The 25364-nt window shown below is 38.3% G+C and overlaps 2 protein-coding genes across 7 annotated transcripts in view; one reads left to right on the forward strand and one right to left on the reverse strand.

Annotated features, from left to right (window-relative positions):
• The window catches only part of BTD (biotinidase), a 56407-nt gene extending 51585 nt beyond the window's left edge, over positions 1-4822 (reverse strand). For 2 of the 4 annotated variants that reach the window (XM_033432002.2, XM_049710199.1), the window contains exon 1: positions 4496-4584. The gene's annotated coding sequence lies outside the window, so the exon portion shown is untranslated. Of the gene's footprint in view, positions 1-4495 lie in introns of all 4 variants that reach the window. The other 2 variants (XM_033432003.2, XM_012533814.3) reach the window with 2 other exon arrangements.
• A 1-nt stretch (position 4823) lies between these two features.
• HACL1 (2-hydroxyacyl-CoA lyase 1) overlaps positions 4824-25364 on the forward strand; it is a 46966-nt gene continuing 26425 nt past the window's right edge. For all 3 annotated transcript variants that reach the window (XM_033431999.2, XM_004271936.3, XM_049710197.1), the window contains exons 1-11: positions 4824-4955; positions 5109-5213; positions 7406-7446; positions 8753-8833; positions 9929-10001; positions 11299-11376; positions 12329-12423; positions 14030-14142; positions 17863-17998; positions 22096-22201; positions 24341-24424. In XM_033431999.2, coding sequence (XP_033287890.2) covers positions 4866-4955; positions 5109-5213; positions 7406-7446; positions 8753-8833; positions 9929-10001; positions 11299-11376; positions 12329-12423; positions 14030-14142; positions 17863-17998; positions 22096-22201; positions 24341-24424 — 1002 coding nt within the window. In that variant the 5' untranslated portion in view covers positions 4824-4865. The remainder of the gene's footprint in view (positions 4956-5108; positions 5214-7405; positions 7447-8752; positions 8834-9928; positions 10002-11298; positions 11377-12328; positions 12424-14029; positions 14143-17862; positions 17999-22095; positions 22202-24340; positions 24425-25364) is intronic.

Consider the following 25364-nt stretch of genomic DNA (forward strand, 5'->3'; position numbering starts at 1 on the left):
GATGAAGAATAAGTATCCAGAATATATAAAGAACATGTACAGATAAATAAGAAAAAGATAAACAATCCAATAAAGGACAAAAGATATAAACAGGTAATTCACAGCAGAAATCCCAATGGTAAATCCAAATATATAACTATATAATCTATACCTAGATATCTTCATTAGTAGTCAGAGAAATGGAAATGAAAATCCATTTCACAACCATCAAATTGGCAAAAAATTTTAAATTCCACAATTGAGGGTGCAGAGAAAGGGGAGTTCTTATATACAGAAGTTAGGGGTATAAATTGGTACAATAACTTTTGAGACCAATTTGGTAATATCTAGTAAAATTGATGACCCACCCCTGTTAAAGCAGGCAGTTAGCTAGATACGAGCAGAGAAGGAGGGGCAGGGGCCAAATGGCAGGAAACCACACATCTTGTAATCAATGGGGGTCCTTGGGCAGACAAAGAAAAGCAGGAACCTCCAGACTGACAGGAAACTACACATTTGGGGGGTGATAAGTGTCCTGGAGACAAAGAAAGGTGGGGAAAGGCGGGAATCTCCAGTGTCTGAATGTAACATTTCACTCACTATGCCCTCATTACAATAAAATTAGCCTCACAGATAAGAAGTACTCATCATACACCAATGTCATGACACTTCTGATCAAGGCTAAATAAGGACAGAAATCCCTCCTCCCCTTGGGAAGGTGGAGCTGGGAGGAAAATCAGGGAATATGAACCCACCCCTTCCCTCCCCAGTGAATATTCCACCCCTCCATTTCTATGCCCCACAAACCAGCTTGCTGAAGAAACTCAGTGCAGCTACTCACCTGAGACTGCCTGCTCTCCCCTTGAGAGCATACTTTCTCTTAAATAAATCCTCACTTTGCTTTCTTGACCTCCCTGTCTCATCTCTGAATTCTTTCTGCTATGAGATAAGAACCTACCCTCTAATAACACTGCTAGATACATATACATAAAAACTCACACAAGTGCACAAGGAGACATGCAAGAATATTCAAAGAAAACTGTTTATAACACTAAAAAACTTAAAACAACCTAAATGCCAATCACCTAAAGAATGCACAGGTGGGAATTATAAACACCGAATTCAAGATAGTGGTTACCTCTATGGCACAGGGCAGGAGATGTGATGGGGGAAGGAAACATAGGGGTTTTGTTCTATTTGTTAAGTGTTCCTTAAGCTAGCGCTGGACACATGGGTGTGTGTTAATCTCTGTTCTTATTCATGTGTCTGAAAGATGTCATAAATGACATCTTTAAGTATATATAAATATATATAAAATATATTTAAAAAAATATCGGGACTTCCCTGGTGGTGCAGTGGTTAAGAAACTACCTGCCAATGGAGGGGACATGGGTTCGAGCCCTGGTCTGGGAAGATCCCACATGCCACGGAGCAACTAAGCCCGTGCGCCACAACTACTGAGCCTGTGCTCTAGAGCCCATGAGCCACAACTACTGAGCCTGCGTGCCACAACTACTGAAGCCCGTGTGCCTAGAGCCCATGCTCTGCAACAAGAGAAGCCACCACAATGAAAAGCCCGCGCACCGCAATGAAAAGTAGCCCCCACTTGCCATAACTAGAGAAAGCTCTCAGGCAGCAACAAAGACCCAACACAGCCAATAAATAAATAAATAGATTAAAAAAAAAAAAGCTAAAGGAAGGGGCTGTAATGAAAGCTGATGGCAAAACAGAAGAAACAAATGAAAACAGAAAACATTTAAAAACTGATACCATGTTTCATATGTGATGGTTGACCAACCCCTGGGCCACAGGCCACCTCCGAGTGTGGAGTACTTGCATATGGAGAAATACTATGTTATGACTTCTAAGCCATTTGACATAAATCATTTATGTCCTCATAGCAGTTAGTTTACCCATTAAAACATAATTCTGGGGCCTAAGAAGTTACTATAGAAGCTGCCTATTTTAAATCTTTAGCAAGTATATTTTCTCCAGGTATTATTTTGCAATCTAAGGAAATGACCTGGTTGCCTGGATGTTCTCTTCGCCCAGATGTAAGAAAGCCACCAAATATCTCCCTCATAATCTCAGGTCCAGAGCCCACAAATACAGTAACCAGTATGCTCTCTGGAGAGCATGTAATCATTACTTTAGCCTTTTCTGTTAAAAAGAAACCTAGACTTACTCCTCCTTTGACCTCTTTCCACGAATAAACAAACAAGGCAAAACAAATAAAATTCCATGCCTACCACCAATGAAAGTAATAAAGAATGTGGTTAACGCTTACAATGTCTGCACAAAAGGCCTTGGGTAAGTTACAAAAGAATCCTGGAATCCTGTCATTGCCGTTGGATTGAAAGCAGTTGCTCCAAGTGCCTGCAAATCTTGGGGTGAGACTCTCAGCACTTTTGCTGAATCATCAGACCCAAGTGAACCATGGAATGTTGGGCCCTGAACTCAAAGCTGTAAGGTGAAGCAAATTTCAACAGTCTCACCGACTCCCTCTGCTAAAGGGCAGAGTCCAGTCAGTTGAGAATTTGTCCCTTTCCACAATTGGTTATTCTGAATTCAGGGGATTTGTTCCAATTCATAGTTTAGTTTTCTCACTTTATACTGAGTGATTCTGTCAGTGATTCTTCTGGGACAGAAGAACACAGTTCTTCTTTGAACACAAGTCCACATGAACTGACTAACTGCCATCTACATGGTCTGTGCTACTGATGTCAAACCAGCCTTGAACCCATAAATCCAAATTAAGCAACAGTTTTTGGTAACAGGCAATCACACATTTAATTATTAACTCATGCCTCTAGCATGAGTACAGAGCTAGTGGTTCTCAAGTCAGGCGGCAAATCAAATTTACGTAGCAGCTTTAAAAAAAATACAGGTGCCTAATTTGTCTTAAGATGCTGATTCAGAAGATGTGGGGTAGTGCCCAAGCAACTGTTTGTTTAAAAAGCTTTCCTAGTGATTCTGATGCTTGGGGATAGAAACTGTCATACAGGTACTGATATAAACAATCCCACATGGTAGAGAGGTATAGGGTCTATGCTTCTCAAACAGGGACAGGAGACCCTGTACCAAGGACTATTCAAAGCCACACAAAGAGCACTGTGCATCTTTATGGAATGTCAATTTTATTTGACAGGTGAATATTTTAAAATGTCATTTGTATTTTGGGTGGTGGTTACATAGGTATATACAATTGTCAAAACTCATTTAAGATCTGTACATTTACGTGTATGTTTACCTCAATAAAAAGATCACTTTTATATTAAAATATGGATAGATTCTGGAATACAATGCAAGATCTGCATTTATTTTCTAGATGAACTCTGAGACTTCAAAGAAATCTCCCTCTTAGATGGACTACCTTAGGCTAGGTCCCCATATCCAAGGGGGCCAGGGTGGGCATTAGGGCTTGAAATTCGAGGGGAAACCTTTTTGGAAGGTCCCACTGGCTTTAGAAATCCTTTCACTTCTAATGCTTTTCATTCATTTTACTACCCATGACCCACTCCTCTCTCTTCTTGTTTTTTTACTTTCCACATATTACTGGTCTTTTTGCTTTAAAACACTCCAGATCGTCAAAAATTTAAAGTTCCACTCTTCCTTACCATTGGCGATTTTGTTTGCTACTGAGCAGATGGTCTAATGACCCTGAGGCCATAGCCTCATAAATCACACATTGTAAGACCATTTTTTCACTCAAAAATGTGTTTTAAAAGGTTCTCGTCCTGTGATAAACCACAATGGAAAAGAATATGGAAAAGAAAACGAATTCATATATATGTATAACTGAATCACTTTGCTGTACAGAAGAAATTAACACATTGTAAATCAACTACTGATTTTCTTTTTTTAATCAGTAAACTTTTTTTTTTTTAAAAGGTTCTCAGCTGCAGGAGCTGGTTGTGGTGAGGGACTGACTCTTAAGAATCACAACCCACCCCCCATTTCCTGACTTTGTAAAGACAAGAGTGGAGGGTTATTGGCAAGGGTTAGAGAATAACGGTCAAAAGTAACTAGGCTCAAGGGGCTCCTCTTATCTCCTGTGGCCAAAGGGCTTAACAGTGAATAGAGCCCAAGATTGTTAGTCTGAAGCACTGTCTGGTCCAATGGCTCTGAGTAAGTTACTTTCTCTCCCGCTTGGGAGATTCCGCGTCTTCCTCTAAGACACGACATAGAGTACACATCCGCTTACGGATTTAACTGACGGGTATTAACCTTCACGGACTGCAAAGCCACAAAGATATGAGCGTACAAATCAAAAAGCGTGTAAGTCAAATCCTCGAACTTAAGGGACGCGGAAGAATGACCACGCAACCCAAAAACGACCTCGCCGTACAACCGGCACCAACCAGCCATCCGCATCCCAGCAGCCTTTGCGAAACCAGCCCGCAGCCCCCAGAGCCCCGAGGCCAGGGGCGGGGCCGGGAGCGCGCGCCACGTCCCCTTCTGCCCAAGCCCCTAGCCCCCTTCCGCCCGGACTCTGCGTAAGTACCACCCGCCTTACGCAGTCTCGAAATGGCTCCGGGTGGTGGACTAAGGCGACAGGCCTCCGCGGTTCGACCTCTCACCTGCTCGGCACAGGCCTCCGCCTCCAGCTAGTCCCGCCTCCTCCTGACACTCTGCAGGCCGCGAATGGAGGGCCCGGGGAAAGGGCCAGGTTGTGGCAGGAGAGAGAGTGTGTTTACATCTCACCTCACCCCGAGCTGGCTGGTTTCAGCCCCGCCTCCTCCTCTCCGCCGTTTAAAGCGGTGGGTCGCCCTCCTCCTCACTCAGAGAAGCGGCCCCACAGTTGGTGTCTCCGGCGTTGGTTTGGCTGGGTGACTTCGCGTCAGCCTGCTGTCCACTGCGAGAGGGCCTCGAACTTCAGGTGGAAGATGTCGGAAAGTAATTTGGCAGAAAGCAGCGACGGACGCGAGACGCTGGTGTCTGGTGCTAAAGTCGTCGCCCAGGCCCTGAAAACACAGGTGTGCTGGACCTTCCTGATTGAAAGGCTCCTACGGCAGCCGACGGGGCCGAGACGTTGTCTTGGAAACGGGAGAGCGGCGGGGGAGGGCAGGGGGGAGCTTTGCTGGAGGTTTTCCTTTTAGCGGCCTCATTTCTCTGTTCTTGGCCCCCAGGATGTGAATTACATGTTTGGCATCGTAGGCATCCCGGTGACCGAAATCGCCCTTGCTGCCCAGGAGGTGGGCATCAGATACATCGGGATGAGGAACGAGCAGGCGGTAAGTATGGACTTGGAGAGCCGAATGCAAGATTGGGGATGAGTAATAATAATGGCAAATTTTCACTGCGGACAGTCAACGCTTATCTCGCCTCTAATACTTTACACGTATCAATCACAACAATCCTAGAAGGCAAGAACCATTGTTAATCCTAGTTACAAATGAGAAAAGTGAGACCCAGAGGGGTTAAGAAACTTGCTCAAGGAGGCAGCTGGTATTGGCAGAGCCAGGATTTGAACTTAGGTATTCTGGGTCTGGAGTCCATGCTCTTACGGTATACAGTATTGTACTCTGCCCAGTCTAGAGTGTCAGAATTGGAAGGGACATTTACCTGGTCTGAATCCTGTCCCCTGACCTTCACTCTGTAACTAACTATTATTATGTGTCTGTGTATTATTTGTCCGGTCTGACTTCCCTAGTAGGCTCTGAGCTTCAGGGGGTCATGTATATTAGTTTTTCTTGACACATCTGTATCCCCAGTGCGTAGGTAGAGCCTGCACTTGATAGGAGGTCCGGTAGTACCTGCAAGGTGAATGCGTGAAGGCCAAGTCTCATGTTGTATAGTCGGTGGCTCTGCCAAGTGACAGGTATCACAAATGGTAAAGCCGTGATTGGACCCCAGAGGTGTCCTAAGCCCCAGTCCAGTGCTCATTCCACCTCATTACCTTGCCACCCTTCTCGGAGGCTTATTTGGAAGCACAAGAAAGGAAGTTAGGACATTTTGCCAGCCCAGTCTCATTTCTTCCTAAAGGGCATTTAGCACTTTTCCAGATTATCTTGTATTTAATTTAGCACCTTCCTTGTCTTCCTATAGTGAGCTGAAGTGCAGTTTAAAAATAAAAACTAACCATATGAAGGCCATGAAGGAAATTTCAACAAATCTCCAAGGATTGGAAACAAACAGTATATGTGACCTGACCATATGGAAATAAACTGGAATTCAATTACAGAAAGATAGAAAATCCCCAAACATTTGGAAATTCAGTACGTTTTAATCCTTTGTAAATATTTGAAAAGATTAATAAAATCAATAACCTTCACGGCAGACTGATTAAGAATAAAAGAGAAAAAATACAAATTACCAGTGTCAGGGGTGAAAAAGGGGATGTCACCATGGACCCTAAATAACCAGTGGGGTGAAGAAGAAATCACAATGGAAAACATTTTGAATTGAATGATGATGAGAAGATGAGATCTCAAACATGTAAGCTATAGCTAAAGCAGTTCTTAGAGGAAATAGTTTTAAATGAATCTATACTTAGTAAAGAAGATCAAAAATCAATGCTCTAAGCTTACATATTAAGCTAGAAAAAGAAAACCAAGGTAAACCCAAACTGAAAGTAGTAAAATAATAAGTACAAAAGCAGGAATTGGGCTTCCCTGGTGGCACAGTGGTTAAGAATCTGCCTGCCAATGCAAGGGACACGGGTTTGAGCCCTGGCCCAGGAAGATCCCACATGCCGCAGAGCAAGTAAGCCCATGTGCCACAACTACTGAGCCTGAGCTCTAGAGCCCGCAAGCCACAGCTACTGAGCCCACGTGACACAACTACTGAAGCCTGTGTGCCTACAGCCCGTGCTCTGCAACAAGAGAATCCACGACAATGAGAAGCCCACACACTGCAAAGAAGAGTAGACCCCGCTCACCGCAACTAGAGAAAGCCCACGCATGGCAATGAAGACCCAACACAGCCAAAAATAAATAAATTTATTTTTTAAAAAAAAGCAGAAATCAATGGAAGAGAAAACAAAGAAACAATAGAGAAAAATCAACAAATCCAAAAATTTGTTCTTTGAAAAGATTAATAAATTTGGTAAATCCCTAGCAAGACTGATGAAGAATAAAAGAGAAAAAATACAAATTATCAATGTTAGGAATAAAAAAGAGGACATTCCTATTGATCCTGCAGACGTTTAAGCAATTATAAGATGATATTATGAATAAACTAGATGATATGGACAAATTCCTTGAAAAACTAAAAATTAGAATTAGATGCTTAAACCATTATTTAAAATTTACAGGTAGAACATTACTCGTTAGAATGAAAAATGTTCCAATTCCCCCTTACTTGAGAGTGAATTATTATATACATACTTTATACATGTATAATACTTAATAATACTTATTACTTAATACAATTTAATACTATAAGAGTCCCAAAATGCTTAAGTCCCAGTGTTTTTTCTTTGTAGGCTTGTTATGCTGCGTCTGCGGTTGGATATCTGACAGGCAGGTAAACTCAAGTCTATGTTTTATCTCAACTTCTTTTTTTAAACTGAGTTATAATTAACATACAGTATTATATTAGTTTTAGGTGTACAGCATAGTGATTCAGTATTTTTATACATTATGAAATGGTCACCACCATAAGACCAGTTCCCATCTATCACCATATAAAGTTGTTAAAGTATTATTAACTGTGTTCCTATGCTGTACATTTCATCCCGATGACTTACGTATTTTATAGCTGGCAGTCTGTACCTCTTAATCCCCTTCACCTATTTTACCCATTCCTCCACACACCTCCCCTCTGGCAACCACCAGTTTTTTCTCTGTCTCTGAGCTTATTTTCTGCTCATTGTTTTGTTTTTAAGAGTCCACATATAAGTGAAATCATATGGTATTTGGTTTTCTCTATCTAACTTATTTCACTAAGCATAATATCCTCCGAGTCCATCCATGTCGACACAGATGGCAAGCTTTCATTCTTTTTTATGGCTGAGTAATATTTCAGTGTGTGTGTGTATCAATCACATCTTCTCTATCCATTCATCCATGGATGGGCACTGAGGTTGCTTCCATATCTTGGCTGTTGTAAATAGTGCTGCATGAACATAGGGGTACATATATCTTTCGGAATTAGTGTTTTTGTTTTCTTCTGATAAATACCCAGAGTGGAATTGCTGGATTGTATGGTAGTTCTATTTTTAGTTTTTTGAGGAACCTCCATACTGTTTTTCACAGTGGCTGCACCAATTTAAAGGCTGTCTTAAATAGAGGTTCTTAAGAAATTACTGTATAAATTGAAAATGGCAAGTTGAATTATATGGAGATACCTTTTTTTCAGTGCTTTAAGCTTAGAAAGTCATCTAGGGTAAAGCTTTCAAGTTCAATTTAAAAAATTGGGGCAGAGCACTACATTTCAGAATTACTTCCTGGCAAAGACCAATTTACATTATATACTTGTTAAGAAAATTTTTAAAAACACTTTTTTTCCATATAGAAATGTACTCAGTAGTCAAAAATTTGCTTCTGTATGCAGTCAACTTGATTTAGCCCAAATATAATAGGAGCAAAGTATAAAGAGGTTAGTGAAATACAGTGTGAGGATGGTAGGTACCTTATTTCTTGCAGGAAGACTGATATAACCTTTTTTATTCTAATTAAAAAAATATTCTAATAATTGTTTTACAATTGTAGTAAAGATCTATATATCCTGCCTTTGAAGTTCAAGAAGGTGACATTTCACCCTAAAGTGATATGAATCAAGTGTTGCATTTGACCTGCTTTTAATAAAATTAATTCTGTTTTGCTTTTAGGCCGGGAGTTTGCCTTGTTGTTTCTGGCCCAGGTCTCATCCATGCTTTGGGTGGTATGGCAAATGCAAACATGAACTGTTGGTAATTACTTAAAACATTTTCTTAAAAATCTCAATGCATGATTTTACCTAGTGGAGCAACCACTGATCTGTGGTGGGAAGACCAGGGGTCAGGTGCTTAAGGAAATGGCTTAGTGAAAAATTAAGAGAGTTAGGAAGAAAATAAGAAAAAAAACATCAACAGCTCTTTTACCTAGAAAAAAAGACTATTAATATTTTGGAATAAATATGTGTATATTCCATATCTATCTATCTATATATATATATGTGTGTGAATGTGTGTATAAGTCTCTTTAAGTGAAGAACTGTTTATCAGAGATCCCAGTTCAATATGCAAGAATGTATTTAATTTTTCACCTTGTCTTGCATAACTAGCAGGACAATTGAAATCTTATATTTATTGAGTTGGCTTTATAAGCAGATTAGTTGCTCTTGCCCTTAATCCCATCTCTGGTTCTCTACTCATAAGATCATGTTAAAGGGGGATATGTTTTGATCAGTTCATAAAATGTTTAAATTTCCTGTGGGAAGGACATTGTTTTCTTTCTTGCCATGTGTTCCCTACTTTTTAGGGTTTGACTTCTTTTCTTTCGTCCTTCCTACACTTTCTCTTTCTTATCTACTTTAGTGTCTGATAATTTTTGAGTAACTTTAACTTTGCTGTATCTTTTTTTTTTTTCTCCCCAAAGCATAAGAATTTTATTGCTGAGGAATTTTTTTCATTCTGCCATTTCCAAATAGACTCATTTAGGAAAGTGTGACAAAAGTTTTTTTCTTATCTTAATTTCAAGAATAATAGGAAAGGCATAACAATTCATTTTACATCATCACACCCAGAGGTTTAGAATCAGTATCCAAAAGAGGCAGGGGAGAGAGGGGCATGGAGGAAAAATATTTACCACAAATTACAGATTTTTCCAAAATTGAGGAAGTGTTCTCTCACACCAAGTTGTTTCCTAAATCTTTCTAAATTGGCAGTTTTTAAGGGAAAATGTAATTCTCTCTCTTTCTCTCTTTTTTAACATTCATTGAGTGTTTATTATTTATTGGGTACTTGCTGAGTACTTTACATGTTGATCTCATTTGTAATTCTCTTTTAAAAAAATTAATATTTCAGGCCCTTGATTGTGATTGGTGGTTCCTCTGAAAGAAGTCAGGAAACAATGGGGGCCTTCCAGGAGTTTCCTCAGGTACCCAACTCTAAGATCTTCCCTCTATCATTTTAGTAACGTAAGTATACTCCATCAAGATTTATGGAGAAGAAATTAAAACTCCTGTCTGCAAAATAAACAATTAAAATAAAAATACCTGAGATATTTTAAAGGTAATTTTCCTCAACTACAAGAAACTCTCAATGTGGTTATTAAGAAAGCTTAGGCTCTGTTTAGGAGCAATCTTCCAAGAAATACACCTTTTTGACAGAAATTTAAACTCTGAAAATAATCTCTTCAAAGAGTCAAGAAAATGCAGGAATAAAAATGGTTTGGGACTATCAGACTTTGAGGAAGAGAAAAGTTGAGAGGAAAACTCCTACTCATACCTGTGGGACTAAGACTACCAACTGTTAAGTAGATTTTATATCAAAAAGTATTAAGAGAAACAATTTCTATTGAATATACAATGCTTCAAAGTACATTAAACAGTGAAAAATTAACACTACTGAATTTATGTCAAACAGCATAACAACAAAATATATAACAGGAAAACTGGCAGAAATGTAAAAATAGATTATTATTGTAATGAGATATAACAGATGAAGTTGTGTATTCCTGGCTTTAGAATTTCTGGGTCCAAGGATATACTTACTTACATTTTTAGGAGACATTGTCAACTTCCCTTCCTATTTATATTCTCCCCAGAGTTTATGAGAGTGCCTGTTTTCTTGTATTATGATAGATGCTGGGTATTATCTAACTTTTTTATTTTTGCCAATCTAAGAAATGAAAATTGTGTCTTGTTTTGATTTTCTTCCTGAATCACACCAAGGCAGAGATTTGGTTGTACTTTGAATAGGCTTTTTTTTTTTTTAAGAAGATGTTGGGGGTAGGAGTTTATTAATTTATTTATTTTTGGCTGTGTTGGGTCTTCGTTTCTGTGCGAGGGCTTTCTCTAGTTGTGGTGAGCGGGGGCCACTTTTCATCGCGGTGCGTGGGCCTCTCACTATCGCGGCCTCTCTTGTTGCGGAGCACAGGCTCCAGACGCGCAGGCTCAGTAGTTGTGGCTCACAGGCCTAGTTGCTCTGCGGCATGTGGGATCCTCCCAGATCAGGTCTCGAACCCGTGTCCCCTGCATTAGCAGGCAGATTCTCAACCACTGCGCCACCAGGGAAGCCCCTGAATAGGCTTTTAAGAAGCAATCTAGGTAATGCATTTTTCTCCATCTTGCCTCTAAACATAATAGAAAGTAATGGCTTAACATTTTGTCATCTTTCAGAAGAGTAATATGATACATGAGCTGAATTTTAAGTGATTTTCTTTTCGCATATAGGTTGAAGCTTGTAGATTATATAGCAAGTTCTCTGCCCGGCCAAGTAGCATAGAAGCTATTCCCTCTATTATCGAAAAGGTACAGTATTTAATTACAAGCTCTCCAAGTCAGCTGGTTTTTCTCAATTGCTTATTACCTGTGTTACTTTTATTCTCCATAGAATGAGTAGCAATTTGGAATATATTCAGGCAGTTAGCAATGATATTGATAAATAGCTATGTACATTTTAATATTCACTGTCATTAACTTAATTAAAGAAACCGATAAATTATTTTGGAAAAAATTTCCCCTCTACTTTAGTTTTTAAAATTTTTTTAAATTATGGAAAAATAAAAAGAAGGATATAATGAAACCCTGGGTACCCTTTCTCTTATACTTTTGCAAGATTATTTTTGAAAATAATACTTATATTATTAAGTATTATTATCAAATTTTTGAAAATTAGTACTTATTACTTAAATTATTTAAGTATTATTACTTAAATTTACTTTAAGTTTTTGAAAATTAGTACTTATATTAGTATTAATGTAAGACCATCTCTTAGTTGATTAAACAGTGTATTATAAGTTAGTTTTATATGTGAAGTTACATTTAAGCTGTTTCAAAAACCATGTGTTGTAGAAACCATTTGATACATGTTACAACATCACGGTTTCTGAAACCTTTGCTAAATCATTAGGATTAGGAAGCAGGTGAAAGTAATGTTATAAAGTAAAGACTTGGAAGGCAGAACCTAGTAGATAATTTCTAGGACTAAAGTGTAATAGAAAATGAATTTTAAAGCCCTAAGTGTGTATTTTTTTCTTATCTCTCCCCTTTTAAACAAAAATATCTTTTAAAATATATAGAATCAATAGAGGGCATTTCAATGTAATTAAAATTGGTTACTTCTAAGGATGTTGCCTCAACTAAGGATGTCGAGAAAAATCAAAATAGTGTTCATTTCACAATTTTAAATTATCTTTGAGTGGAATGTGATAATAAGGATTGAGATTTTTTAAATATTTTCTTCCATTTGTAATGAACTTAGGCAGTGAGAAGCAGTATTTATGGTCGTCCAGGTGCTTGCTATGTTGACATACCTGCAGATTTTGTGAACCTCCAGGTGAATGTGAACTCTATAAGGTGAGTAATAGTTAACTGGAGTTCTTTCTTAATTGTGTTACCATAATGCTTACCTTTTAAAAAGAATTTACCTAGCAGTTTATAAGTTAATCTTCAATTTGTCTTAACTTTTGAAGATTTAGTAATTAAACTGAATCCTGACCAAAGGGCTTAATTCTCTTAATTAAAACGGCATTATTTAGGAATTATTTTGGGGTTTAATTACTAAATCGAATACTAGGAGCTTCCCAAACTCCTCATTTGAAATTATTCTTTCAGTAACCATAAAAAACTAATCCTCATGTAGTATGGTTACTTAGAGTCTTCATGGTATAAACCAAGAGATGAAGTGACTATTGAAAAATAGTAATTTTCAAATAGTTCTAGTAAGAACTCAGCATAAAAAATTTCAGTCTGTCTCTGTGATTTAAAAATATTTCAACACCAGATGTTACTATGATTTGCCAAGTTCCCCTATTCCATAAATAAACACTGAGTGAACAATAAGTACAACAAACTGGTATCTAAGTCACTCCTGGTAAGGATGGGTACTTGGGTTACTGCATCACCCTGAGTACCATTTAGCGCATTCCTGCTGTCATGGACCTAGTGACTACAGAGAGACAGTGGGCATTTCTGTTCACTCAGGATACCAAGTAGAGGTTTCCATTTGGGAGAGTCAGACAAAAAGGACATCTATTCTTCATAATACCTGAACATGACAATCAAAATAATATTATTGGGGTTGGGGGGAGATGTGCCTTAGGTAAGTTAACTCTGTAAGCCTTCTTTAAAATTTTTGTAAAGATTTGGATGTCCTTTTTTGGTATTATATGCCCAAGTTTTGTACAGTATTATGTTTATTAATTAGGATAAATGAACTAAAACACTGAGGAGTTGGTGTCTAGAAATACTTAACTATGACAGTTTTAATATTTAATATTTCTTTTACTAATGCATATTGTGATACTAAAATATTGACTTAATGAGTGGAAATATAGTGAGGTAGTTAAAAGCATGGACTTTGGAGACAGAAAAACCGATTTCAATCCAGTCTTTGCCACATGCCATCTGGGAACCCCAGGCAAGTTACCTACTTTTTGAGTTTTTTTTTTTTCACAGTAGTGAAACAGAGATAATGGTAATACCTAATCTCATTATTTTGAAAATTAAATAAGGATAAATGGCACATAATAGGTATGAAATATTAACTTTTAGTATGTTTTTTTATTATTACTACAACAACAACTACTACCACAGTGTGAAGCCATTAATTCAGATTTCCTGTCAGTGAATTGCTCCTTTGGTTGTTAAATGATCTTAGGGAATAAATATTAATTTACCAGGTATGATAAGGATATTATGGTTATATGGGAGAAAGTCCTTATCTTTTAATTTTTAAGTCTTGCTGTGGTAATCTACTGTCAAATGGTTTAGGAAGAAATGTATATGTATATTTATGTGTGTATGTGTGAGGCAAATGTGGTAAAATATTAGTAGTTGAATTTACAGGGTGGGCATATGGAGTTTATTATACTATTTTTTCTACCTTTTTCTGTATTTGATATTTTCACAATAAAAAAGTTTAAAAGTTGGCCTCCTAATTAACAGAGCCCTTTATTTCCAGGTACGTGGAGTGCTGCATGCCACCTCCTATTAGTATGGCAGAAAGCTCTGCTGTATGTATGGCAGCATCTGTTATTAGGAATGCCAAACAGCCCCTTCTTATCATCGGGAAAGGTAGCATTGAATGGAACTCTAAATCTTGCTAGGCTTTCAAAAGAATGCTGATTCTGTTTAGAAATTGTCTTCATTATTTATTAGCATTGGCTCTAATGTTTGAAATTGGAATAAAAATTCTCTTTATTCATTTAGCATTATTTATTAGTTTTGAAATCATAGAATTATTCTAGAATGCCTGGAATATCACCTATTGCATTTCTTTCTTTTTTTTGTAAATTTATTTAGTTTATTTATTTTTGGCTGCGTTGGGTCTTCATTGCTGAACGTGGGCTTTCTCTAGTTGTGTCGAGCAGGGGCTACTCTTCGTTGTGGTGTACAGGCTTCTCATTGTGGTGGCTTCTCTAGTTGCAGATCATGGGATCTTGGTGCACGGACTTCAGTAGTTCTGGCACGTGGGCTCAGTAGTTGTGGCTCGTGGGCTCTAGGCACACAGGCTTAAGTGGTTGTGGTACACGGGCTTAGTTGCTCCTTGGCATGTGGGATCTTCCTAGACCAGGGATTGAACCCGTGTCCCCTGCATTGGCAGGCGGATTCTTAACCACTGCACCACCAGGGAAGTCCCTATTACATTTCTTATGAATAAAATATGTTTCTTTCCATTATGAAGATTACACATGAATATTATTAAAAATTTGGAAAATCCAGTAGATTAGAAAGAAGAAATCCCTTCATCCAAAGAAGATCATTTTAACATGTAGTACTTTTGTATTCCTTTTTGCATGTATATTTTATACCTTGTGATCATACTGTATAGACAGTTTTTTATTTATTTTTTTTTGTGGTATGCGGGCCTCTCACTGTTGTGGGCTCTCCCGTTATGGAGCACAGGCTCCGGACGCGCAGGCTCAGCGGCCATGGCTCACGGGCCTAGCCGCTCCGCGGCATGTGGGATCTTCCCGGACCGGGACATGAACCCGTGTCCCCTGCATCGGCAGATGGACTCTCAACCACTGCGTCACCAGGGAAGCCCTAGACAGTTTTTTTTTAAGTATACAATCTAATATCTTTTGGTATATTTACAAAGTTGTGCATCCATCACCACAATCAATTTTAGAATATTGTTATTACCCTCCCCCAAATCCCACATCCCTTAGCTGTCACCCCAAACCTCCTTAGCCCTCTGCCCCAGGCAACCGTGAATCTATTTTCTGTCTCTATAGATTTGCCTATTTGGACACTTCTTTTAAATAGAATCATATAATGTATGGTCCTTTGTGACTGACCTTTTTGATTTAGCGTAATGTTTTCAAGGTTCATCCACGTTGTAGCATGTATCAGTACATCATTTCTTTTTATTGCTGAATAATAATGATAATATATTTACTATAATTACATATAATATAATAAATATAATTCATAGTTATTATTGTTATTATTCCATTGTATGGACATACCACATTTAATTTAATCCATTCATAGTTGATGGACATTCGGGATGTTTCCACTTTTGAACTACTGTGAAAAATGTTGCTATGAACATTCATGTACAAATGTTTGTGTGGATGTATGTTTTCAGTTCTCTTCAGTATGTACCTAGGAGTGGGATTGCTGGGTCAAATGGCCACTCTATTAGACAGTTTCGTATTATACTTAATTCATTTAATGTTAGAATAACATGTTCTCATGGTCTTAAATTTTCTTCCCAAATATAATTTTTAATGTCCATTCATGTATATACTAATACTTTACTGGCAAATATTTAAATCTTTGCCAGTTTTTGTCTGTGTTTAGAATAGCTGCAACAGACTCGTTTGTACTTCAAGCTTTTTCCATATTTAGGATATAAGATAGATTCCCAGAAAGAAAATTAATTAAGTTAAAATGTATTCATATTTTAAGGCCTTTGGAACATATTGTCCAATTGCTTTCTCCCAAGGTATTGTACCAGTTTATACACATGTCAGCAATTTATTATAGTATCCATTATATGTTCTAGACCTAAAGGGGCTATGAATCATCTATGACCATGCTAGTCATTTATTAACTACAGGAGATAACTACATAGAAATTAAAAACAGTTTTAGTAAAAATGGTGGACAACAGAAAAAAATTGAAGTCAGAGCTGAGTTGTGTACAGCTATGTGATATATTAGCTCTGTGACCTTGGCAAAAACTGCTTTGAGTCTCAGTTACCTCACTTGTAAAATAGAGATTAGCTACCTCAACAGTACTGTTAAAATTAAACAACAAAATAATAGAAAGAGCTCAGTGGATGCTAGTTTTTGTACTTCCTTTAACCACCATTTAATGAGTCCTTATGATAAGGCAGGAATTATAGAAAACATTTGTGGGATATATAGAGAAATAATGGTTCCTACTTATAAGTAGACAGACCTGGTCACAAATAAGTGGGGTGTGTGTAGAGAGCTGAGGTGGATTCCCAGGGGAAGCAGCAACAATGTTCTTGTGTAGGTGGTGTGGAAAGACCGTTCAGAAGAGATGATGCTGTAGCCACCCCTTGAAATAATGGGTGACCGGTCACTGAGTGGACACAGAGAACCCACGCATTCCAGGAAGAGGGAACTGAATGGACAAATATTGAGGCAAGAAGGAGAATATAAGGAAACTTTCTGGATTAAAAAAAAGGGATTATTTTTCATCCTACATGGATGACAAAAGATTCTAAGGTAGTTTTATAGTGGGGAGCATTAAATTGAATCTGAACATACTATACTATTTACTGAGACTCAGTAGAGAATTATAACTTCTGGATATGGAGTAATATTCTACTAACCCTGAGAAAGAGCATAAAGTTAAATAGCTAAAACGATGGCCTTGATGACATTAGAAATGAAATCATTTCTTTTTTTTAAAACATATTTATTGGAGTATAATTGCTTTACAATGGTGTGTTAGTTTCTGCTTTATAACAAAGTGAATCAGTTATACATATACATATGTTCCCATATCTCTTCCCTCTTGCATCTCCCTCGAAATCATTTCTATATTCAAACAGTAAGTTGTTTTCAGTGCCATTGAGGGCATAAAGCATATGGTTATTCTGCAGGCACACAACTGTAAAAACAAATGATGTGACCCATTCGAGTTAGTCCGGTTGTGATCACAGGATTATAGAGCCTATGAAGCGATCTACAGAGCTTTAGAAACGTAGACCCCTTGTTAGAATTTCCATACACGGACTAGATGACGGTGCAGTCCTGGTTAGCTGGTGGTGGGGAGCAAAGTGTGAGGTTGCTCTTCCCAGTCAGGGCAGAGTCCTTCCTCTCCTACCTGCACCTACCAGTAGATGTGTGTCCAGGGAATTGTGAGTAGTAATCCAGTAGGAAGGTAGCATAGAACTGACAATTAAGAGCAGCAAGAGAAGTGAAGTGCAACTTTTGTTTAGGGGTAGACATCTTTCAGAATAATTGATAATATCACTTGGGGGGGAAATTAGAACTATTGCCTTCTTAAACATTTTAAAATACCAAAGATAAAAACCATAGTCACAGGACTTCCCTGGTGGTCCAGTGGTTAAGACTCTGTGCTTCCACTGCAGGGGCACAGGTTTGATCCCTGGTTGGGGAACTAAGATCCCACATGCCGCGCGGCATGGCCAAAAAACAAACAAAAACCATAGTCACGATTTGTTTTGAGTTTAAGCCCTGAGCAGGAGAATGTTTGAGAAGTTCTAAAAGCAATTTCACATGAACTATTTTAAGGGTCACAGTGTCTGGAGCTTAACTGACTTGTCCAATACATTTCAATTTCTTGTAGGTGCTGCTTATGCCCGTGCAGAGGAGAGTATCAGGAAGTTGGTGGAGCAATGTAAATTGCCATTTCTGCCCACCCCCATGGGAAAGGGTGTTATCCCTGACAACCATCCAAACTGTATAGGTGCTGCCAGATCCAGGTACGTGGCGCTCGAGATTTTAAATACAATGGCTTGGCAGATTCCAGGCTAATTTAAATTGTTTTGTGACTTTAATGAATCTAGGAGAAGTTCTGAAAGAATCACGTAATTTTAAGCACATCTGTTACTTTTCAGACTTTTCAACACTTTAAAGATGTTGTCCTCTATCTCCTGACTCTCATGGTTTCAGATGAGAAATCTGTAGTCATGAGAATCTCTGTCCACCGATGTAGTTGTCTTTCTGTGGCTCCTTCCAGAATTTTTTTTTATCTTTGTTTCTCAGCAGTTTGATTATGATGTGTCTGGACACGGTTTACTTTTAGTTTATCCTGTTTGGGGTTCTCTAATCTTCTTGAATCTGTACATTGATACCTTTCACCAAATTTGGAAAGTTTCTGGCCATTATTTCTTCAAATATTTTTTTCTACACCAATCTCTTTCTCCTTTCTGGAGTAACACAAATATTAGGCATGTTGATATTCTCCCATAGGTCCTTGAATAACTGTTTAATTCTTTTTACTCCTTTTGTCTACTTTATATGTTCTATTTCTCTGCTGAGAACGTTTATCTTCCCATTTATTTCAAGAGTATTTTTGTTTACCTTATGGAACATAGTTATAATAGCTGATTTAAAGTATGTGTTTACTGATTCTAACATCTGGGTCATCAGTACAATTGGCATCTATTCATTATATTCTCTTTTGAAATTAGAATTTTTCTGGTTCTTTGTGTTTTGAGTAGTTTTGGATTGTATCCTAGAATTTTGAATACTGTGTTGTGAGATTCTAGGTCATACCAAAATCCTCTGTAGAATGCTGATTTTGTTTGTTTGTTTTAGCAAGCAGTTAGCTTGGTTAGATTCAGAGTGCAGGTTCTGACTCACTCACTGTGAGCATGGTTCCAGGGTCAGTTGATTTCCAAAGCCTTTGCTATGCTCCTTTGGGTCTGTCCACACATGCCCAGCCCAGGGGTGAGCCCCAGCCCCAGTTCTGGATACAAACATGCTGGTTCATATCCAGAGCTAGGGATTCCTTTTCTCTCTTAAGACATAGCCCACCCATTTCCCAGAGTCCCTTTTCCTGGCCCTTGCTGCTACCTTATCGTACCACACAACAGGTGCTGCCTTTGACGCAAAGTGGCAGGAAAAAAAAGAAAGATGAAAGATAAGGGGGATGCCCCCATACTCTCCAGACCACAGGGGCCCCTTTTCCCAGTTCCTCTTGCCTGAAACATGAAGTTTCTCTTGGGATTTTAGCTGCTTAGGACTTACCACAATGCCGCTGTGCTGCCCTCAGAGCACAGCTGTGAGAGAGAAATAGAGAAAAAGAAAATTTTGGAGCTTTCCCCCCATGCTCTCAGGCGTGTGATCTTCTGGCCAAAAAGACACGGTTTCTCTCCAAGTTTTTGCTTTCCTTTAGTTCTTCAACTAGGACTGCTCTGAATCAAAGCGAAGAGATAAAAGAGGGGAAAACCTTAAAAACTCACCGCCTACATGGGTCACTTCTTTGATCTCTTCCCAGTCCACCTACTGTTGTTTACTTTTCAGAAGCCTCAGGTAGTTGCTTTTTATACTTGGTTCAGAGTTTCCACTGTATCAGTGGGAGAGCTCGGCTGGAGTGGGATTACCCAGCCTTGGCTGGCACTGGAAGTCTCTTCTTAGATTTTTTTTTTTCTAATTGACTTCACCTCATTCTTTTTACTGTTTTTTTTTTTTTTTTTTTGCCCTGCCACATGCGGCATCTTAGTCCCCAAGCAGGGATCAAACCCACACCCCCTGCAGTGGGAGCTTGGAGTCTTATCCACTGGACTGCCAGGGAAGCCCCTCTTCTTTTTAAATTTTTAAAACACACTTTCTGATAAACCATGTATTTTTTTCTTTTAATTTCTTTATTATGAAATATTATAAATATACAAACGAGAGAGTAATTCAATGAGCACTATGTAACCACCACTCAACTTTCTCAAATATAATATTAAGTAGTATGTTGTTGCTTTAAGGTTTTTTTTTTAAGAAACAAAAAATTACAGATTTGTTTTTAGTCCCTGCATACCTTACCTGATCCCACTTCCTCCCTCCCTCTCCACAGTTTACCACTGTTCTACATTTGGTAATTTTCATGTTGTCATGCACACACTAAATTAATTTTGAGGGGTTTTTAAATGTCATGTTTGCTGTTCAATCTTTAATGTTGCTCATTTAATGCTATTTTAATAAGATTATATGTTTACTTTTTTCATATTAGTATACATTGTACAGTAGCCAAATTAATTATTACACTGTTTTTTTCTTTTAATATACTTTAACTTGGGTTGAGCTGAAGTTTATCTTCATTCCTATTGAATTTTAAGATGATAATATTGATGACATTAATAATATAAAAAAGGTTGTAAGGGGCTGTACATAATTGTATCAATAATTTCAAGGGTTTTGGAATATCTATAAGCAAATCTGTCCTTCCATTTTCAGGGTTTTTTTGTTTTTTTGGGTTTTTTTTTTGTGGTACGCGGGCCTCTCACTGTTGTGGCCTCTCCCGTTGCGGAGCACAGGCTCCGGATGCACAGGCTCAGTGGCCATGGCTCACGGGCCCAGCCGCTCCGCAGCATGTAGGATCTTCCCAGACCAGGGCACGAACCCATGTCCCCTGCATTGGCAGGCGGACTCTCAACCACTGCCACCAGGGAAGCCCCCATTTTCAGTTTTTATCTGTTAGTTAAATTGGGTCCCACAGGACCAAAACAGTATATGAGGATAGTTTTTTTGACTATATAGTTGAAATAATAACTGAATTTCTCTGAAAAATAGCATAAACCACTGCAGAAGATAAAAGCAAAAAAAAAAACAACCAAAACAGATCCTCTTTGGGCAAAAGATAAGAAAAATGGGAAATAGCCAAGAAGTAGAAAAAAGAAAACCCACGGCAGTTATTATAATAAAAATTATCCTGGAAAAAGGCATGACATTTCAATTGGATCAATAATAATGACAGTTGTATGCATCATTAGAGCCACATCTGAAACAAAATGATACAGTGTAAAAGCAAGCAAAGATGTATGAGGTAAGCAAAAGGAAAGCAAGGGTTATTAATATCAGAGTAGATATCAAAGTAAATATCAAAAAATTGAAGTTATATTGACAAAAATACTAAGATATATAAAACTGTTAGAAATATACTTGGTGTAATATTTTTTTAAAGCAGTTGGGGAAAGTGAATCAATCATCATAAAAATACCTGCTTCAAGGAATCAATATGAAGTATATATTAAGATTCAAATAAAGATGTGCAACCCAGTACTGTTAATAACAAAGAAAAATATCCAGCATTTGAGAAGAGGTGAAATAAATTTGTGTTCAACAAAATGTGTAGCCTTTAAAATTTGTATTTAAGAAGAACTTAATGATAAAGGAAAACATTTATGATAAGCAAAAGCGCATGAGACATTTAGTGTATAAGCTCAACTATATAAAAATACACATGCAGGGCTTCCCCAGTGGCGCAGCGGTTGAGAGTCCGCCTGCTGATGCAGGGGACACGGGTTCGTGCCCCGGTCCGGGAAGATCCCACATGCCGCGGAGCGGCTGGGCCCGTGAGCCATGGCCGCTGAGCCTGCGCGTCCGGAGCCTGTGCTCCGCAACGGGAGAGGCCACAACAGTGAGAGGCCCGCCTAACGCAAAAAAAAAAAAAAATACACATGCATAGAAAAAAAGACTAGATGAAATTATGCCAGGATATTAATAATAGTTTATAAGTTTATAGTATTATTGGGAAATTTTGGCTTTTTCTTTATACTTTTCTGCTTTTTCCAGATTATCTACAGTATACTTATATTAATTTTTCTAATGATAAAAAGTAATAAACGCTATAGAGTATAGATAAAGTCTTATGGTAGTATTTTCTACTTATTTCATCTTTTGGATTACCATTTAAATAGCATGGCTTCATAAATTATTTCAGTTTGAAAGATCAAATTTACCGTATAAGCTGATTCTCAAGAACAGTGCAAGACCCAAATTATTTAGACTTTCCCAAATGCTTCAGAATAATTCAAATAAGAATGTAGATATCCCGTTTGTTATATCAGATTTTTCTTTTTAATAGGGCTTTGCAATTTGCTGATGTAATTGTGTTACTTGGTGCCAGATTAAATTGGATTTTACATTTTGGACTGCCTCCAAGATATCAGCCAGATGTGAAGTTTATCCAGGTACTCAGAGGAGAGATTAATTGATTGATTGATTGATTTTTGGCTGCGTTGGGTCTTCATTGCTGCACTTGGGCTTTCTCTAGTTGCGGTGAGCGGGGGCTACTCTTCATTGTGGTGCACGGGCTTCTCATTGCAGTGGCTTCTCGTGTCGTGGAGCACAGGTTCTAGGCGCACAGGCTTCAGGAGTTGTTGTACACAGCCTCAGTAGTTGTGGCTCGCAGGCTCTAGAGCTCAGGCTCATTAGTTGTGGCACATGGGCTTAGTTGCTCCTTGGCATGTGGGATCTTCCCGGACCAGGGCTCAAACCCACGTCCCCTGTATTGGCAGGCGGATTCTTAACCACTGTGCCACCAGGGAAGTCCTAAGAGGAGAGATTTAAAATCAGAGCTATGTGTAGTTTATTGTTCTCTCAGCCATTATCAGCTCCACTTTCTTCTCGGCTTTTGTAAAGAACTGTTTCTCTTTTTACAAAAGTAGAATTTTATAAATTGTCTGGCATAATTACAGGTACCAAAGTAAGCTGCCTTTTCAGGCCTATGAAACATAATGTACCACTTTACTGCTAACCAGAAAACCTTTCAAAATCAAGTTTTCAATAGTTTGAAAAGCATAATTTGGCTCTTCTTCATAGTTCAAGTATATTTAAAGGTAGACAAAAGAGGTTCAAGTAGGAGGTAGATTAGAACAAAACATTCAGCATTGTTAGGGATCAAGTTATTCTTTTAGATTCCAAAACCGTCAAACACCCTTTGGATGGAAATATCTAAACAATGGTGCTAAAACTATGTGTTTGGAATAAGCTCTTGTATCTTTATGACCCCTCTTTATAAACCAGTTTCCTTACTGATGTGAAAGGTACTTCCCAGAAACCTGTTTGCCCTACACAGATTGTGTAAAGGTATTTTAATGGCCTCACTGCAATTGCTGTCTTCTCCCTGCTTACCTTTTACTTCCTAAGTCAACTTCTAATAGGGGCCATTGAAAACTAAAACCACAAACAAGCAAGACCTGGATTGTACTGGAAGATGCTGCCTCTTGATTACAGAATGAAGTGCATCCCCTTTGGGGTGCCTAAATTACTTTTCCTCAAGAAGCTGTTTTCACTTGCCCATGGCCATCCAGAAATGGAGCTTCTGAGTAAATAGGATGAAATCATGCCGTTCCCTGGGAGTGGGTTTCAAAATGTGGTTCCTGGACCAGCAGCATCAGCACCTCCTGGGAAACCTGTTAGAAATGTATATTTTTGGGCCCCACCCCAGACCTCTTGAGGTCAGAAACTCTGAGGTGGATTCTTGCAGTCTGTGGCTTAACAGGCCTACCGGGAGGTTCTGATATATGCTGAAATTTGAGAACTCCTGCTCTGAATAAGAATTCCAGGGTAATTAAGTAGAACCTTATTATTCATTACATTCAAAACTAATTGATCAAGTCAAATGCATTCCTGTGAGTATAGTGGAACAATAGTAAAGTTCTACAGAGTAGATTTTTTTTTTAATTTTTATTTATTTATTTTTGGCTGTGTTGGGTCTTCGTTGCTGCACACGGGCTTTCTCTAGTTGCGGCAAGCGGGGGCTACTCTTCGTTGCGGTGTGCGGGCTTCTCACTGCGGTGGCTTCTCATTGCAGAGCACGGGCTCTAGGCGCGCGGGCTTCAGTAGGTGTGGCACACAGGCTCAGTAGTTGTGGCACATGGGCTCAGTAGTTGTGCCCCACGGGCTTAGTTGCTTCTTGGCATGTGGGATCTTCCCAGACCAGGGCTCGAACCCACATCCCCCTGCATTGGCAGGTGGATTCTTAACCACTGCGCCACCAGGAAAGTCCCCGGAGTAGATTTTAAAATGAAGGAAGATAGTGAGGTTTCTTTTTTTTTAATGAACAATTACACGAGGTTTAATAAAATTTTAAATGTTCAAGCCTAACTGACACAGCAATTTTACTTCTTGAAGTGATGATAGTGAGGTTTCTATACTAGCTATGATACTCATATAGTTCCGCGGATTTATACTTTTATCAAGGAACTTCTTGAATATCAAATCTTAATCATATGCTTATGTGTAACATGCACAGTCCATTTACTGTCTTAATTCTTAAAGATTTTTAAGAATAAACAGTTTGTTCTTTAGCCTTGCCTCTTTTTTAGGTTGATATCTGTGCAGAAGAGTTGGGGAATAATGTAAGACCTGCTGTGACCTTGCTAGGAGACATAAATGCTGTCACTAAACAGGTGAGAGCTTTTGCCTGGGTTTTAGTTTATGTGGCTTGGTCTTTAGGGAAGTCAGTTCTTGAAAATGTTTAAATCTTGATTCACTTGGTGACAGGTCTATTAATATCTATTTTAAATAAAATTTATGATGTAAAGCTATTCTTAAATATAACTATGGAACTTGGTAAATCCAATTCCTTATGTATAGATAATTTGTATGTGGGTAAGTTAAGCATTTTTGAAAGGTGATCGAAAATTTAAAGGCATTCAGTCAGCAAACTGATTTCAGCTATCTGAAAGATTATAATACAGCTCCCAGAGGAACTGAACTTACAGCCAAGAAATGGCTTTATGTACTGGAAAAAATCTAACTTAGTATTTCTTAAGGCAATAAAGAGATTTTTTACTCTTCAAACTGTAATCAGTGACTTATCCAGATTCTTATTATTTGTATATAATTTATACATTTCACTGTGACAGATAAAATATAGGCACATTTGTTACATGACTTTGGATACAAATTGGTATCATTGTCATGATTATACAAAATTAGGTTGTAATCCCCAATATTAAAACACTCTGGAGCATTTGGTCTGTATCATGGGAATCCCTAGGTATTGGGGCTATGAGTCTTCTTGCAGGGGTTCTTTGGCAGGGTGATTTTCCTTCTGTTGTCAGAGGCAGAGGAAGGCTTACAAGCCCCCTTGCCTGTGAAGTATGGAGGGGGTTACAGTTCTGCTTTGTCTTGTGGGATCCCAATTTCTGGTAGAAGTCGTCACTGAACCAAGCAGAAGCTTTCCGTGGTACCTATTTATCTTCTATCAGTTGTTTACTGCCCAGAGGAAAAACAGAGTATGAGTGATGTGAAAGGTAGGATACTGTAGCTGTGTTGTCTTTTTTAGAAGAGATTTTTATGCTAATATGATTTATTTTCAAAAAGGAAAGAAAAAGTTTCTGCTTT

The sequence above is a fragment of the Orcinus orca genome, chromosome 5 (assembly GCF_937001465.1).
Source record: "Orcinus orca chromosome 5, mOrcOrc1.1, whole genome shotgun sequence".
Taxonomy (NCBI): Eukaryota; Metazoa; Chordata; class Mammalia; order Artiodactyla; family Delphinidae; genus Orcinus; species Orcinus orca.